The 18,875-nt window shown below is 42.7% G+C and overlaps 1 protein-coding gene across 4 annotated transcripts in view; it reads left to right on the forward strand.

Moving 5' to 3' along the window:
* Positions 1-865: 865 nt before the first annotated feature.
* The window catches only part of LOC118362883 (uncharacterized), a 41,555-nt gene continuing 23,545 nt past the window's right edge, over positions 866-18,875 (forward strand). For 2 of the 4 annotated variants that reach the window (XM_035743590.1, XM_035743593.2), the window contains exons 1-3: positions 930-1,558; positions 17,845-17,926; positions 18,090-18,598. In XM_035743590.1, the coding sequence (XP_035599483.1) occupies positions 1,490-1,558; positions 17,845-17,926; positions 18,090-18,598 (660 nt within the window). In that variant the 5' untranslated portion in view covers positions 930-1,489. The other 2 variants (XM_035743592.1, XM_035743591.1) reach the window with 2 other exon arrangements.

Here is an 18,875-nt window from a genome sequence, read left to right on the forward strand (position 1 = left end):
CAATTATACCAGACTCTCTCTATCCTCCTCTTTCTCCCCCCCCTCTCTCTCTCTCTCTCTCTCTCTCTCTCTCTCTCTCTCTCTCTTCTTTCTTACCCACATCTCAATCTCTCTTTACTTTCAGTCCAATTGTCTTTATTCGGATGACAAGAAACAAATCCAATGCTGTCAAAGCTAACACGTCACTGAACCGACCAGAAGCAACTCAAAATTAAAGTAATAATATGAAGACTATTATAAGTGACATATACATAACTGTCCCCCTCCCTTTCTTCTTTCCCTCCCGTGGATGCACTCACTCACTTACAGTAAAGGCACATTATGGAAGATTTTGTGCTATACAATGGTCATTCAATTTATGATATACCCATCGATTCCTGAAGAAACTAACTTATAAATGCCACATGGGCTTATTAAAACGGTATTACCCTATCATAACTCACAATATAAGTTTGTAATGATGCATTGTTCATATTTTGCGGTCATGGATAACTTTTTGGAGTGCCCCTTTTCTTTAAACTGTTTATTTTAAGCTATTATTTTTCCATTGTCACTGTATAATGAATAAATAAAGTGATATTCTATACTATTTGAATTGCATTATTTTTAATTCTATTCTAATATATTATATTATTTTGTATTTAAACGAAGTAGGCTATTTTATAGTTCAAATTCGAAACTTGACACACATCATCCTAATGACAGTTCCCAAATCTATGTAACCCTCTTGTTCCTCCAATAGATGAAAATGGGCTGAAATACATTACAGACTTAGGCAGTGTATAAACATAAGGCTTATCGTTCCATGAAAACAAGATATGGCTTTAAGAAATAGACAGTCACCCCTCCCTCGACAGAAAAAAAACGACATCATTCGGTGGAGAAGCCAATGAAAAAGACGGATCCATAACGGAGAGAAGTAGTATGTCTGTTGTAAACTAGCGTGCCATGTAGCCTACATTCGGCTGTGTGTATGTCTGTGAGAATGAGTGCTGTGTGCGTGTCTAAATGTGAGCAAGTTCAGTAAAAGTAACCTACATAGTTTGCGCGCTGTTCCTACAATTATTTTTGCAAAGCAGAGGAGGAGAAAGTCGAAACGACTATGATGTATTCATTTGGGACCTGGGAAACCAGCTACCAGGACTGGCTACGTCGCTACCAAGCTAAATAAACGCACAATAATTCGGTTTTAGTTCAAATTCGTCCTAATCCAGCCTGTCACAAATAACGGATTTGGTCGCTATCATGTCAAGATTTGGACCTGCACAGAGTTTATCTTCAACCTGATATCGGGGCTGATTCTTCTCGTCAACAGAAGTTGAGCGTGCCACCTTTGTGTGTGTGTGTGTGTGGTGTGTGCGTTCATGTGTAAACGTGTGCGACTGATGTGTAAACTGCTGTACATTCGCAATGAATGCACTGTAGTTGTCGCATGGCTTCACACCAGTGTACATTTAGCAACAAAAAAACATATTCGTAAAATTTCAGGATGTTGAAGACTCTAACCAAGAAGCTAAGGAGACACTCACTCAACGAGATACATCCCTTTCAGTTCAAGGTAAGCATAATATGTTCACAGTATTGTCGAATTTCCCCCTCCCTCCCCCTACAGTAACATCGTCCCCCTGTTGAATTTACCCTGCCCCCACAGTAACATCCCATCCCACATCCAAAATATACATTTTAACATTGTTAAGTGCTATTATAATAGTATCATTGAACTCAAATAAAGAATACAACAACCACCGGTTGTGGGTTGGTAGCCAATTGATTGCAGCAACATTTTGTTGTATTTTTGATTGCAGCAACATTTTTTACCCTTCTATATTAATTAGTATTGCTTTATGCAGAGTGTTTTTGCTAGGGCCTGTGGTTTTAGGTGAATGACCTGGTTACTTCGAAAGACTACTGCAACCACACACACACACACATTATGTGGGCACGTACAGTATTTTTGCTCCTACTTCAAATCAGGCATTTAACTTTCAAAGAAATTAGCTGGACACATACTATGTAAACAATTGCACACAGTTGTGTACAGTTGTGTACAGTTGAAGTCGGAAGTTTACATACACTTTGTTTGGAGTCATTAAAACTCGTTTTTCAACCACTCCACAAATGTCTTGTTAACAAACTATAGTTTTGACAAGTCGGTTAGGACATCTACTTTGTGCATGACAAGTAATTTTCCAACAATTGTTTACAAACAGATTATTTCACTTATAATTCACTGTATCACAATTCCACTGGGTCAGAAGTTTACATTACACGAAGTTGACTGTGCCTTTAAACAGCTTTGAAAATTCCAGAAAATGATGTCATTGCTTTAGAAGCTTCTGATAGGCAAATTTACATGAGTCAATTGGAGGTGTACCTGTGGATGTATTTCAAGGCCTACCTTCAAGCCCAGTGCCTCTTTGCTTGACATCATGGGAAAATCAAAAGAAATCAGCCAAGACCTCCAAACGCCTGAAGGTACCACGTTCATCTGTACAAACAATAGTACGCAAGTATAAACACCATGGGACCACGCAGCCGTCATAACGCTCAGGAAGTAGACGCGTTTTGTCTCCTGGAGATGAACGTACATTGGTGTGAAAAGTGCAAATCAATCCCAGAACAACATCAAAGGACCTTGTGAAGATGCGGGAGGAAACGGCTACAAATATATATATCCACAGTAAAACGAGTCCTGTATCGACATAACCTGAAAGGCCACTCAGCAAGGAAGAAGCCACTGCTCCAAAAAAGCCAGACTATGGTTTGCAACTGCACATGAGGACAAAGGTCATACTTTTTGGAGAAATGTCCTCTAGTCTGATGAAACAAAAATAGAACTGTTTGGCCGTAATGACCATCGTTATGTTCGGAGGAAAAAGGGGGAGGCTTGAAAGCCGCAGAACACCATCCCAAACATAAAGCATGGGGGTGCTTTGCTGCAGGAGGGACTGGTGCACTTCACAAAATAGATGGCTTCATGAGGAAAGAAAATTATGTGGGTATATTGAAGCAACATCTCAAGACATTAGTCAGGAAGTTAAAGCTTGGTTGCAAATGGGTCTTCCAAATGGACAATGACCCTAAGCATACTGTTGAAGTTGTGGTAAAATGGCTTATGGACAACAAGTCAAGGTATTGGAGTGGCCATCACAAAGCCCTGACCTCAATCCCATAGAACATTTGTCGGCAGAACTAAAAAAGCGTGTGTGAGCAAGGAGGCCTTACAAACCTGACTCAGTTGCACCAGCTCTGTCAGGAGGAATAGGCCAAAATTCACCCAACTTATTGTGGGAAGCTTGTGGAAGGCTACCCAAAACTTTTGACCCAAGTTAAACAATTTAAAGGCAATGCTACCAAAATAGCTTACATATATATGTATAAACATTAACACACATTTGACATTTCAGTATAACATCAGTATTACACACACCATCGCCCTACTTCAATGTATTGCACATCTGGTTCTCCTCTGAAAGGGGAATCTGTGTTAGTAACGTGTGTGTGTGTGTGTGTGTGTATGCCCAGCAGTGTTTCCACCCTAAACTGTCCAGAATGCTTTAACACACACACATGCACCTGGCCTGCTTAAACTACATGTATGATTTGCCCATCCAACAGCTGTTCAACTCTGCAGACAGTCTCCTCAGAGTCCAAGAGCTCTAGCAGTGTTTCCCCTAGACTAGAGGTTATCTTAGCTGGAGCCCTAAGGACTTTGCAGCAATATACAAAGCTGGTGTCACCAGTCTTCAATAAAAACACTAACCGTTTGTTGGCAGGGGGCTGCATCATCACTTTTAATAACGTAATGTAATATTGGTGATTGAAGTCACCCACCTTTACACTTGCTAGTCTTCAACCTTCAGTGGCAACCAATTCAACGTTACACGGCAGCCATTTTTTTGGACCATGTTCATTTCACATGTGCTCAGCCCTAGTAGGATTTTAAGTCAAATACGTCTCTATGGTACCTGCAGAATGATCTATTTTATAGCGGGCACCGTTGTTGGTCTGCGTACGCTGAGCCAGAGGCTCGTGAATCAATCATTATTTGCGATTCATTGCGGCCAGCAGTAAAATAAAAAAAAGAATGATGATTCTCGAGTCACTAAAAAGTATTTTTTTTAAAATAACGAATCATTCGCGAACTGCACATCACTACCACAGATTCCCATGCTGTTGCTTTGGTCATGGTGATCTGCCGCTGCTGTGATGACTTGTTTGGACATTCTTTTCACATGCTTTGCTGTTTCGAAGTGACCTTGTGTTCCAGCACAACGTTGCATGGAGTGCATTACAATTTGCCCCCACTTTCATGTCAAATATTTGGAAATAGTTTTGCACGGTCTTTAGCTGTGATTTTTGTTGGTAAATGAGATTCCTGTTCATTGTTCTGTCTGTCATAAACTGATGGTTGATGACTGACATTTTAACACGCAGACGGGGGAAGAAAGTATGGTTTGATTGGGCAGTTTGAGGTAAGTGGTCGAAATTGCGAAACCACATTTGTTTTGGACCCTTTATTAATGCAGTAAAGTGCAGTGATGGGTCAATTGTGAGCTCTCGCGTAATATGCATGGATTGGTTGATTTTTGCGTTGTACTATGTATGCTATCTTGGAATCCTGGAGAGACTGTTTAATGTAGGGTGTGGAGGGACTTTAAATTGTGAATGGGTCACTCGCCTCAACCTCCACCATTGTATAGCAACCAGGTTTCGGGTCAATTCAAAATTGATTTGATATTCCAGAATTTGAATATGAGGCAATTTGAATTAAAGTTGGTAACAGGATACAGAATTGCAATTTGAATGAAAGGAAATACAATTTATTCAGTGAACTGCAATGAATTTGTATTCTTTGTTAGATGTTGTACATAAAATAACATGTTATAAACATGCATATAAAATATTGTTGAAACAATGGATTTCAGGACAAACATGTATGCAAATATTCAAATCAAATTGTATATGTCACATACACATGGTTAGCAGATGTTAATGCGAGTGTAGCGAAATGCTTGTGCTTCTAGTTCCGACAATGCAGTAATAACCAACAAGTAATCTAACTAACAATTCCAAAACTACTGTCTTATACACACAAGTGTAGAGGGATAAAGAATATGTACATAAAGATATATGAATGAGTGATGGTACAGAGCGGCATAGGCAAGATACAGTAGATGGTATCGAGTACAGTATATACATATGAGATGAGTATGTAAAGAAAGTGGCATAGTTAAAGTGGCTAGTGATACATGTATTACATAAAGATGCAGTAGATGATATAGAGTACAGTATATACGTATACATATGAGATGAATAATGTAGGGTATGTAAACATTATATTAGGTAGCATTGTTTAAAGTGGCTAGTGATATATTTTACATAATTTCCCATCAATTCCCATTATTAAAGCGGCTGGAGTTGAGTCAGTGTGTTGGCAGCAGCCACTCAATGTTAGTGGTGGCTGTTTAACAGTCTGATGGCCTTGAGATAGAAGCTGTTTTTCAGTCTCTCGGTCCCAGCTTTGATGCACCTGCACTGACCTCGCCTTCTGGATGATAGCGGGGTGAACAGGCAGTGGCTCGGGTGGTTGTTGTCCTTGATGATCTTTATGGCCTTCCTGTAACATCGGGTGGTGTAGGTGTCCTGGAGGGCAGGTAGTTTGCCCCCGGTGATGTGTTGTGCAGACCTCACTACCCTCTGGAGAGCCTTACGGTTGTGGGCAGAGCAGTTGCCGTACCAGGCGGTGATACAGCCCGCCAGGATGCTCTCGATTGTGCATCTGTAGAAGTTTGTGAGTGCTTTTGGTGACAAACCAAATTTCTTCAGCCTCCTGAGGTTGAAGAGGTGCTGCTGCGCCTTCTTCACGATGCTGTCTGTGTGGGTGGACCAATTCAGTTTGTCTGTGATGTGTATGCCGAGGAACTTAAAACTTACTACCCTCTCCACTACTGTTCCATCGATGTGGATAGGGGGGTGTTCCCTCTGCTGTTTCCTGAAGTCCACAATCATCTCCTTAGTTTTGTTGACGTTGAGTGTGAGGTTATTTTCCTGACACCACTCTCCGAGGGCCCTCACCTCCTCCCTGTAGGCTGTCTCGTCGTTGTTGGTAATCAAGCCTACCACTGTTGTGTCGTCCGCAAACTTGATGATTGAGTTGGAGGCGTGCGTGGCCACGCAGTCGTGGGTGAACAGGGAGTACAGGAGAGGGCTCAGAACGCACCCTTGTGGGGCCCCAGTGTTGAGGATCAGCGGGGAGGAGATGTTGTTGCCTACCCTCACCACCTGGGGGCGGCCCGTCAGGAAGTCCAGTACCCAGTTGCACAGGGCCTCGAGCTTGATGACGAGCTTGGAGGGTACTATGGTGTTGAATGCCGAGCTGTAGTCGATGAACAGCATTCTCACATAGGTATTCCTCTTGTCCAGATGGGTTAGGGCAGTGTGCAGTGTGGTTGAGATTGCATCGTCTGTGGACCTATTTGGGCGGTAAGCAAATTGGAATGGGTCTAGGGTGTCAGGTAGGGTGGAGGTGATATGGTCCTTGACTAGTCTCTCAAAGCACTTCATGATGACGGAAGTGAGTGCTACAGGGCAGTAGTCGTTTAGCTCAGTTACCTTAGCTTTCTTGGGAACAGGAACAATGGTGGCCCTCTTGAAGCATGTGGGAACAGCAGACTGGTATAGGGATTGATTGAATATGTCCGTAAACACACCGGCCAGCTGGTCTGCGCATGCTCTGAGGGTGCGGCTGGGGATGCCGTCTGGGCCTGCAGCCTTGCAAGGGTTAACACGTTTAAATGTCTTACTCACCTCGGCTGCAGTGAAGGAGAGTCCGCATGTTTTCGTTGCAGGCCGTGTCAGTGGCACTGTATTGTCCTCAAAGCGGGCAAAAAAGTTATTTCGTCTGCCTGGGAGCAAGACATCCTGGTCCGTGACTGGGCTGGTTTTCTCCTTGTAGTCCGTGATTGACTGTAGACCCTGCCACATACCTCTTGTGTCTGAGCCGTTGAATTGAGATTCTACTTTGTCTCTATACTGACGCTTAGCTTGTTTGATAGCCTTGCGGAGGGAATAGCTGCACTGTTTGTATTCGGTCATGTTACCGGTCACCTTGCCCTGATTAAAAGCAGTGGTTCGCGCTTTCAGTTTCACGCGAATGCTGCCATTAATCCACGGTTTCTGGTTAGGGAATGTTTTAATCGTTGCTATGGGAACGACATCTTCAACGCACGTTCTAATGAACTCGCACACCGAAATCAGCGTATTCGTCAATGTTGTTATCTGACGCAATACGAAACAGATCCCAGTCCACGTGATGGAAGCAGTCTTGTGGAGTGTGGAGTCAGCTTGGTCAGGCCAGCGTTGGACAGACCTCAGCGTGGGAGCTTCTTGTTTTAGTTGCTGTCTGTAGGCAGGGATCAACAAAATGGAGTCGTGGTCAGCTTTTCCGAAAGGAGGGCGGGGCAGGGCCTTATATGCATCGCGGAAGTTAGAGTAACAATGATCCAAGGTTTTTCCACCCCTGGTTGCGCAATCGATATGCTGATAAAATTTAGGGAGTCTTGATTTCAGATTAGCCTTGTTAAAATCCCCAGCTACAATGAATGCAGCCTCCGGATAACTGGATTCCAGTTTGCAAAGAGTCAAATAAAGTTCGTTCAGAGCCATCGATGTGTCTGCTTGGGGGGGAATATATACGGCTGTGATTATAATCGAAGAGAATTATCTTGGTAGATAATGCGGTCGACATTTGATTGTGAGGAACAGAATGGTGAACAGAATGATTTGAGTTCCTGTATGTTTCTGTATGTTTCTTTCATCACACCATGTCTCGTTAGCCATAAGGCATACGCCCCCGCCCCTCTTCTTACCAGAAATATGTTTGTTTCTGTCGGTGCGATGCGTGGAGAAACCCGCTGGCTGCACCGCCTCCGATAGCGTTACAGTCTCTGATGTCCCTCTGGAATGCTACCCTTGCTCGGATTTCATCAACCTTGTTGTCAAGAGACTGGACATTGGCGAGAAGAATGCTAGGGAGTGGTGCACGATGTGCCCGTCTCCGGAGTCTGACCAGAAGACCGCCTCGTTTCCCTCTTTTTTACGGAGTCGTTTTTTTGGGTCGCCGCATGAGATCCATTCCGTTGTCCTGTTTGAAAGGCAGAACACAGGATCCGCGTCGCAAAAATCTAATTCTTGGTCGTACTGATGGTGAGTTGACGCTGATCTTATATTCAGTAGTTCTTCTCGACTGTATGTAATGAAACCTAAGATGACCTGGGGTACTAATGTAAGAAATAACACGTAAAAAAAACTAAAAACTGCATAGTTTCCTAGGAACGCGAAGCGAGGCGGCCATCTCTGTCGGCGCCGGATCAACACGACATACTATGGAATGCCGTTTTGTGTCTTTGCGTGTCAAAAAATATTCATGTCAAATAACACAGTTCTATTATAGAATGTTGTGTGTTCTGAATTTGCATGTGAAAGGAAATTGGTGCATCACTAGTAAGGGTGGTCCTCAGAAATCAGGATTTTTGGTGCATGCATTTCTAATGCTCAACAAGCAAGCAGGAGCCATTTCAAATTACATAAAGGCATTACTAGTTTATAGGCATTTAAGGATTAATGTTCACTACTAGGGTTGCAAAGGGTTGGAAACCTTCCATGGGAAATAAAGCCCTGGAATTTGCTTAAATTCACCAAAAAAGTTAGTTTAGAACCTATTTGAACCTATTTGTGGGATACACAAGGCAATTCTAGGTCTTATATTTTGGTTAAACTATCCCCAATTCAATGGAATTGCGACCATCTGCATGCACAGTCCATCACACGTACAGCTGATTTCTCAAGATCTGGCACGCTAATGAGATGCTATTGAGCCCACACTACTACACAAAGATGCAGAATCATCTGGCCAAGTGCAAAAAGTTCACTCAGCGCTCACAACAAGCAACCTCTGACAAAGTCCATCTAGTTCTATTCAAGGTGAAAATGATAAATCTGACACCTTAACGATAGCAACAGCTCATGATCCTCCTAGCATCAGAAATTTTGATGAATGTCTTGCTCGAGCTGTGTATGCAACTGGTTCACCTCTGATGCTCACAGCCAATGTGTATTGGAAGAGATTTCTGAATGTTCTTCATCCAGCTTACACCCCTTCAACCAGACATACTTTACTCATTTGCTGGATGCAGAGTTCAACAGAGTTCAAGTGAAGGTCAAGCAAATCATAGAGAAAGCAGACTGTATTGCAATCATCTCTGATGAGTGCTCAAATATTTGTGGGCAAGAGATAATTAACTACGTAATCTCCACCCCTCAACCAGTATTCTACACACCAGTCTTTACATTGCAGATTAGCTGAAGGTAGTCAGTCATCAATGACCTTGGACCACAGAAGATATTTGCATTGGTGACAGACAATGCTGCGAATATGAAGGCTGCTTGGTCTAAAGTGGAGGCCAACCCTCACATTACACTCATTGGCTGTGCTGCTCATGCATTGAATCTGTTCCTCAAGGACATCATGGCACTGAAAGCAATGGTTACACTACAAGAGAGCCAAGGAAATGGTTTGATAAGTCATCAAGTAATAGCAACAATCTACCTCACCTAGCAAAATTAGAAGAATAAGAGCACCACATTGAAGCTACCCAGCAACACCCGTTGGGTTGGTGTTGTCATCAATGTTTGACATGTCTCCTGGAGGGGAAGGAGTCTCCAAGAAATGGCAATATCACAGTCTGCCGATATAGACAGCCTCATCAAGAGGATCCTCCTGGATGTATTTTGGGAGAGATTGGTAAGCAGCCTGAAACTCCTGAAACATAGTGGTTCCTCCTTTTAAAAATTGAGAGCTTACCCTGTGGGACTTAGAGGTAATTTGTGGTTTAGTATGGTACCCTGTATCACCACTTCATTCCACCAGACCAGCGCAAGGGGGAGTTAGCATAAGTCAGTGCTTTTGGGTTCTACTGTGTGTCCTAACTGACAATGAATGGGCGACATAAACCTAAATAGAAACTGATAATTGTGCACAACTTCAGTATTACTTACTTAAACTTTTACACTGTTTTTTATATATATATATGCCATTTAGCAGACGCTTTTATCCAAAGCGACTTACAGTCATGTGTGCATACATTCTACATATGGGTGGTCCCGGGGATCGAACCCACTACCCTGGCGTTACAAGCGCCATGCTCTACCAACTGAGCTACAGAAGGACCAATTATTTTATTTTGTTAGGATTATTTTGGTCTTACTGTAGGCAACTCCCGATCGCTCTTGTTATACAGTGCCTGAGAGGCACAACGGTCTAAGACGCTGCATAGCAGTGTCTTTTTTTTTTACAAATTAGTAACAAGGTCTCACCCCATGTTCAAGAAGGGCCTTTTTTCTCGCACATTTTACATTATTTGGAAACAAAATCATCTCCTAAATGTTATTTTTTTTAAACAAATCTGTTATTAATTTAGAATTAGATCAAATCCTTTTGGAAATTCTCACAGATCTATTATTAACCCTGTTATTAGCAGGACAATATATATTGTTCATGGCTCCCGAGTGGCGCACAATGGGATTGCCTTGCAGTTCTCCAGCTGTATTCACTGAAAGCGCGCGAGGGTTAAGGCACGAGGGCAGGGGGCACGGGATGAACCGCAGAGCCGCGCACAGAAGACCGACTGAGCCCATGGGGAAGGGATGAGGAAGGGGAATGGAGGGGTAGACCCCCCCTTCCCCGCCAAACTGGCAACACTTTAAGGGGCATTGCACTAATAATGGCGCTGACAAGGGAAACATTCCCGCTGTTCTGTTCTTAGTGCCAGTCTGCACATTCAAACTAAAACGATGTAACTAATAAGAGTCTTTATGCTTTCGTTGATAAAATAATGATAAAATACTCTTTCAAAATGCCGATGTTTGTTTATTTAGTTATGGATCCATAATGAATTACTATGGGAATAAATATCAATGAATTACAGAAATATCCTCTATGTAATTATTGGCGGAGAGTCACGTCATATTTTTTGATATACTGTAGGGCGACATGAGTCTCACTAGCGTTGAGTAATGTGCTGTTAAAAGTGGTGTAGGTCTTTATTTAAAGAGCATATAACTTTTGTAGCACCGTTTCATGCTGCTCTGAGACCAGCATGGGGGCTGGTCTTGATAAATCAGTGAGATTTTTATTTTCACCGAATCTCCGTTTGGGTATTGGTTAGACTAGAATTGGGAAATTGGGGTGTAGAAATGTTATGCTCTTAGTTAGTGTAACTTTTATTTAACTAGGCAAGTCAGTTAAGATCAAATTCTTATTTACAAGGACAGCCGACTCCTTCTTCCCCATCGGGGAATTGAACCCCGGTCTCCCGCGTGCCCGCACGAGACAGGGATTCTTTAGCTAAACAGCCCAGTACTATACTCCTGACCGTCACTTTGTACAGCACCATATTTTATGTTCCATCCTAACAGACACCCAGAAGGTTTTTCATTTTTCTTGGAATAGAAACGCCATAATGTTAAGCTAATTAAGCAAGTACCAATCAAAAGTTTGGACAAACCTACTCATTCCACGGTTTTTCTATACTTTTACTATTTTCTACATTGTAGAATAATAGCGAAGACATCACAACTATGAAATAACACATATGGAATCAGTTAAGAACAAATTCTTATTTACAAGGACAGCCTACTCCTTCCTCCCCGTTGGGGAATTGAACCTCCCACGTTCCCGCATTCTCTAGTACAGGCTATCAAATGCTTCTCAACGATGCCCTCGGGTGGTCAAACTAGCATTAATTGTACCAGTGGTTCACACTTTTAAATAACGCTTCGTAGAATTCTGTGGCACCTTGCAAGCTGCGCAGCAGTACGCTGCAACTTTTAACGGAGGGACCACTGTATAGCAGTTGCCATTGAATAGATTGAGGGAGACAGTGCCATCCTGTCTGATGTTCTGACTCTGCTTGCAGATGTAAGAGGAGAAATCCGTACTGCCATGCCCACTTCACTGTTGCTCCAAGCAGAGGAGACTGCAGTTCTGAAATGCATCAAAAAGCATGAAGCCCATACATGCCACAGCGTACATGTTGGACCCCAAGTATTCTGGCAAGAGCATCCCGTCTGGTGCAGAGATCAACAAGGCCTATGGTGTCATCACTACCGTGTCTCGCCACCGTGGCCTGGATGAGGGATGGGTTCTTGGCAGTCTGGTGAAGTGTACTTCCAAGCAAGGGCTTTGGGATGGAGATGCAATATGGCAGTTGTGCTAACATATCTCATCAGCCACCTGGTGGAAGGGACTTTTTGGATCTGAGGCTCTTTCCCATGTTGCCTCCATCCTCCAAATCCCAACAACATCATCCACCTCAGAGCACAACTGGTCCTTATTTGGGAACACACACACCAAAGCATGCAACAGGCTGACCAGGTTGAAAATTTGGTGGCTATCGAGTAATCCTCAACAGGGTTGGAAAGTGACAGTGAAGAAGAGGCCTCAGTCTGATGTTCAAGAGATGGACATTGATGTCCAGGGAGAAGACATGGAAGCCTGAGAGGAAGACAACCAAAGCTTTAGTATAGAAACTCTCATTTTTCAGATCTATGTCGAAAACGTTTTTGGGAGATGCGATGGAACATTTGGGGATCATTCAATATTCCCTTTTGTTGTTCAGTGAAAGGTGTTGCTGTATCTAATAGCCTAATGGTCCCCTGCTCAAACAATAAGAAAATCAGTTCAGCTCCATTGCACAGCATATGCACATCTCAAGAGTTAGTTTCTCTCTTGTGCAGAATCTCATCAGAAACACCCAGACACACAGTTCCCTCAACTGTTGAATAAATACATGCATGACCTATATCATATTTTATGTTTACCATGCATTTGCAAAAATAATCTATTTTCATACACACTTCAAATCAAATAACATTGATGTCATTTTCAAGAGTACCCTCTGATACTAGTCTACAGGCTCAACACAAGTATCATGGATCCCAAGTACATTTGTCATGAAAACCCCATAGACATTTGCATTTTTCATGGGTCAATTATTTGAACCTTATTTGAGTTCCTCAGATAAAACAAATGTCCCCTGTTTTTCCAATGTGGGGTGAATGTATGTAACATAGATAAGGAGACTAACTGGGACTGTGAAGAAGGAATGTAGCAGAAAATGTAAGGATAGTTGGTGTGATAAATAGCCTAGTTCCTTACCCCAGTCGTACACACACTGAATAACTTTGGCTTTACTGTGCGTGCATGTGCGTGCATGTATGTCCTTTAACTCCTCTGGGATATGTGGGACTCTAGTGTCCGTTGACATCTAGTGGAAGCCTTAGGAAGTGCAATATGACCCCATAGACACTGTATATTCGATAGGCAGTGACTCGGGAAAAACTACAAACCTCAGATTTCCCACTTCCTGGTTGGATTTTGTCTCAGGTTTTTGCCTGCCATATGAGTTCTGTTATACTCACAGACATAATTCAACAGTTTTAGAAACCTCAGAGTGTTATTGCATATTGTAGCTTTTGGGCCTGAGTAGAAGGCAGTTTACTCTGGGCACTTTTTTATCCAAGCTACTCAATACTGCCCCCCAGTCTCAAAGAAGTTAAGTGCAACGTTAATGTGTGTGTGTGTGCATGTGCATGTGAATGTGTGTTTATCGGGTGTATGAATGTTTTTTTTTTTTTTTTACCTTTGTGTGTATGAGTGTGTTCCCTCTTAGTCACCTGGTGTCCTTATAAACAGTTAATACCAGGTTCCCTGAAATACCGCCAAATAGTTAAGTCAACATGCAACGTCACTGTTATGTTGACTCATCCTGTTGCCACAGACAATGGTGTCTGACTTGCTCCAAGATGGGGCACACCCTTGACATCTAACCTGGATTTGAGCCCTTAACCCCTTGCTTGAGGTAGAAGTTGCCCTTAAAAACTGATCTTCGATCAGATTACCTGATCCTGTATCAGTGGTAAGGGGGAAACATATATATTTTTTAACCTATTCTGAATTTTTTGAAAGGTTCATATCACTGTCAGGAAATGCAAGCTCCCTCCAGCCCTGTGAATGTGTTGGGCCCCACAGCGACACACACACACCCCAGTCCCATGCGGTGCTAGTGGGTGATGTCAGGTGTGACCGTGTGATGGCAGTAAAACTTTGAATGCACACCTGTTGGATGTAGAAGAAGTAATGTTCAAGTTTTACAGATATACATATGGCAGTCACTGAAATGCATGGATATTACATTACATACAAAAAAACAATTCATGACTATGTAAACTGAACAAAAATATAAATGCAAAATGCAACAATTTCAACTACTTTACTGAGTTACAGTTCATATAAGGAACTCTGTAAATTGAAATGAATTTGTTTGTGGATTTTACATGACTGTACAGGGGGACAGCCATAGGCCCACCCACTTGGGAGCCAGGCCCACCCATTTGGAAGCAATGCCCAGCCAATTCATTTTTACCCACAAAGGGGATTCATTACAGACAGAAGTACTCCGTTTCATCAGCTTTCCGGGTGGCTGGTCTCAGACGATCACCAGGTGAAGATACCAGATTTGGAGGTCCTGGGCTGGTGTGGTTACACGTGGTCTGCGGTTGGGAAGCCGTTAAGGATGTACTGCCAAATTCTCTAAAATGACATTGGCTTATTGTATAGAAATGAACATTAAATTATCTGGCAACACCTCTGGTGGACATTCCTGCAGTCAGCATGCTAATTGCACGCTGCCTTAAAACTTGAGACATCTGTGGCACTGGGTTGTGTGCCAAAACTGCACATTTTAGAGTGTCCTTTTATTGTCCCCAGCAGAAGGTTCACCTGTGTAATGATCATGCTGTTTAATCAGCTTCTTGCTATGCACACCTGTCAAGTGGATGGATTATCTTGGCGAAGGAGAAATGCTCACTAACAGGGATGTAAACAAATGTATGCACAACATATGAGAGATGAGCTTTTTGTGTACGGAACATTTCTGTGATCTTTTATTTCAGCTCATGAAACATGAGACCAACTTTACATGTTCCGTTTATTTTTTTTCAATATACATTTAGGAGACTCTGAGTTGTTGATTTAGTTTGCGTAGGTTATGGACAACTTTTTAATATCTGTCTTGGCCTGTTGGATAGAGAAGAGGACACTTTGGGTGAACCTTCCTGACACGTGTCCTTGACAGGCAGTGGGTAACCAGTCCCCGAAAGGCACAGTTTCTCTCTTCTCTCATGAAGTGAGGGTAGTGATAATGAAGTCAGAGCATCCATCTATTCAGGATATGCTGTGCTGAGGATGATTCTGCAAGCATACTTCTTGGATACGCTCCAGTTGATCAGAGAGGGCTTGAGTTAAGAAGCAATGTGAAGCTGGTGCTGCGTATTCCAGGCAGGGGTGAATGTAGCCTGTGTATTTAGCTACCAGGTCAGCCTTTGCCACATTGAACCTTTCTTGTTTCTCTTTCTAACCATGATTGTTACGTATTCGTCCCACTGCAGATTCTTTTGTACAATGACTAAGATGGTTGACTGATTCACAGACTTGCAGGTCTTTACCGTTGATTGTAAAGGTACTTGGAGGGTGCGGGTTTATCACAAGTAGTGTATGCGGCTTGCTCGAGGAGCACTGGTTCTCTTTCTCTCCTTTTCACTGTTTGAAGTGCTTCAGTAGGAAGGGGAGGTGTTGAGTCTGTGTGTGCATGTGAGCACAGATGGCAGCTGCTCGGCCTGGCCTCACTCAGTGTGGTGCGTTACTTAACTCTTAGTGCTGCCGTCTATTGGGTTTCTCTCTTTTTGTTGTCGTAGACTCCTCAAAAGGAGAATGCTCTTAAAGCACAAGTGAAGGCAATAAAATACCTATCTGATAAAAAAAATATGTGGCATCGATATTAGTCAAAACATGTATATATAGTGTCAAAATGTAAATAGGATAATTTTGTTCATAAAGTCAGTCTCATCCAAAACTGACTTTTGTGAGTTCATGACTTACTTGAGGGTTGTTTTGATTTTGACAATGCTCATTTGCCCACTAACACGGGTTACACAGCTGCTGGGATTGCGCTCTATCCAATCTTACCGCAGAACACATACAGTGAGACAGACCTGCCCATCAGATCTGACTTTGTTAACATAAGATGACACATTGGTGCAATATTTCTCAAGTAAAAAAAATACAAATACCTTAGCTAGATGTAAAATTGCTCTATACTAAAACCTCTGCAAAAACGTTAATTACAATTAATTACAGATTTCTTGATTTATCTTAGATTCAATCTGACAGTTTGAGGAAGAGATACTGGTTTTGTCCCCCACGAGGGGACTAACATCCCCTAACTGCCACATCGAACCACAAGACTGAAATCTAATTTTTTTAACCTGTTACTCCTACCCCCTACTTTTTCGAACATTCTGTTAAAAATCGCGCAACATTTCAGCGCCCTGCTGCTCATGCCAGGAATATAGTATATAAATATGATTAGTATGTGTGGGTAGAAAACACTCAGACGTTTATAAAACTGGTTAAATCACGGCTGTGACTATAACAGAACGTGCGTTTCATCGAAAAGCGCAGGAAAATCTGATCACTGAAAATGGAAATATATCCATCCGCCACTTCAACCCATTGATAAAGGCCAACCACAATAAATGGGGCTGAGGTTGCAATACCTACAGCTTCCACACGATGTCAACAGTCTTGTCATTTGCCTAGGCTTTGTTTCTTGGTCAAACGAAGAAGAGACAAGCCATTTGTTCAAGTCTCCGACCGGATATTTTGGTTGAGATTTACCCGGACATTATTTCCAGACGGACAGCTAAATAATATACATCGCCTCGTGATCAATTTGGTCACTTATTAACGTGTACTAATACCTAAAGTTGCATTACAAAAGTATTTCGAAGTGTTTTGTGAAAGTTTATCGTCAACTTTTTTTATTTTAAAAAATGACGTTACGTTATAAGACGCTATTTTTTTTCGTTTATCACACAGTCTTCATAGATCGATATCTAGGCTATATATGGACCGATTTAATCGAAAAAAAGACCCAATAGTGATTATGGGACATCTAGGAGTGCCAACAAAGAAGATGGTTAAAGGTAATGAATGTTTTATATTTTATTTGTGCGGTTTGTGTAGCGGCGACTATGCTAATTATTTTGTTTACGTCCCCTGCGGGTCTTTTAGGGTGTTACATGCTATCAGATAATAGCTTCTCATGCTTTCGCCGAAAAACATTTAAAAAATCTGACTTGTTGCCTGGATTCACAACGAGTGTAGCTTTAATTCAATACCCTACATGTGTATTTTAATGAACGTTTGAGTTTTAACTAGTACTATTAGCATTTAGCGTAGCACATTTGCATTTCCAGATGTCTAGATGGGACGCCTGCGTGTCAGGTAGGAGCAAGAGGTTAAAGGGACAGTCTGGGACATGGAAATGGCAGCATCAAGAGCTGCCAAGGGTTTACATTGAACTGAAGAGGCTGTCTTGTAGAGAGCAGACTTGGCCTAGATTTAAGCTTTTTGTAACTTCATCCATCTTCCAAATTCCAACTTGAGTATAAGGAATTTTTCAGGAAGAATAGGCCATTTGACCAAGTTTAGGTGTTCGCATGATATGCACGCTACATGTGAAACAGAGTTGTGCTAATTTTGACCTTTTTTACATTGCACAATTTCTTTGGATAAATCATGTTGATTGAGCTTTTGGGTTAGTGGGCCACCATGTTGCTTAAAGCCCCAAAGAGTGTCTTGTACTGATGCTAACTCATTTAACTGGTTGAGAGCCATATGTTGCTTGATGTCATTGTTAACCTTTAACCCTTTACTTCTAGATTTCCTACCATTGCAGTGGGGAGGGAGCAGAGAGCGACGATTCCGAGGGGGAGAACCAGGAGCTTGCACAGATTGACAGAGGTATGTGGGCCGCTCGCTCAAACCAACCCAATTCGTCTATGGTCTTCATTGTTACATGGATGTGTACAAGATGGCCATTTAACAGATTAAGCAACTTCTAGGTAACACAGTATAGATGAAGACCTCTTGAACTTTGACCTATACTCTTGGTTGCCCCCCTCAGAGAGGCGGCGGAACGGCGGCCTCACCCCTCTGGCCACCAGCCAACAGCACAACCAGGGTCCCCTCTCCCCGGCATGCCTCTGTCGCCTACGCCTCCTTCTAGACCCAACTCTGGACCACCACTCTTCCGAAGAAGAGCTGGAGCGAATCAGCTGTGGCGTTGGAGATGGCAAGAAGTGGATGCTGCACCATCACCACGTCGAGCACCACAGCAGTGCCTCCAGCGACGAGGAGGTGCGGGACCTGTTCGGCTGTGGTCCGGTGGTGGCGGCCTTGGAGCCTGGGACTTGCCTGGGGGCCTCCCCCAGCCCAGTGCTCTTTAGCTCCAGCCCGCCTCGCAGCCTCAAGCCCCCGCCCCCCATTCGGCTCCAGTTCCAGGTGGCGCAGCCTGCTGCCAGGCCCATTATCTTGACCCACTTTGACCAGTCAGCGGTTCCCTATACGAAGCACAGGCACAGCTACGGGGGAGATGTTGGGAGGCCGAGTCTGGACCTGGAGAAAATGCAACAGGTTAGTGTTTCTATGCAGTGTCCACAATTCTTAAATAGCAACCGTTTGTATTGCGTTGTTCATTCTCCAATCAGCCTAGTATTCTGTGGTTTGGATAGAATCTCACATAAGTATTTGGCAATCATAGAATCACATAGCTGGGTCATGCTATGCATAGTGCCTTTTGGCTAGTGTAGTTTAAATTAAGAATTGTTTTTATATAAAAGTGAAAGGGTTGATTTCATCTTAAATTGGCATGTTGTTTAGAAAACAGGGAAGGGAGATTGAATGCTGTCTT

Source organism: Oncorhynchus keta, chromosome 29, assembly GCF_023373465.1.
Source record: "Oncorhynchus keta strain PuntledgeMale-10-30-2019 chromosome 29, Oket_V2, whole genome shotgun sequence".
In the NCBI taxonomy this organism is placed as follows: Eukaryota; Metazoa; Chordata; class Actinopteri; order Salmoniformes; family Salmonidae; genus Oncorhynchus; species Oncorhynchus keta.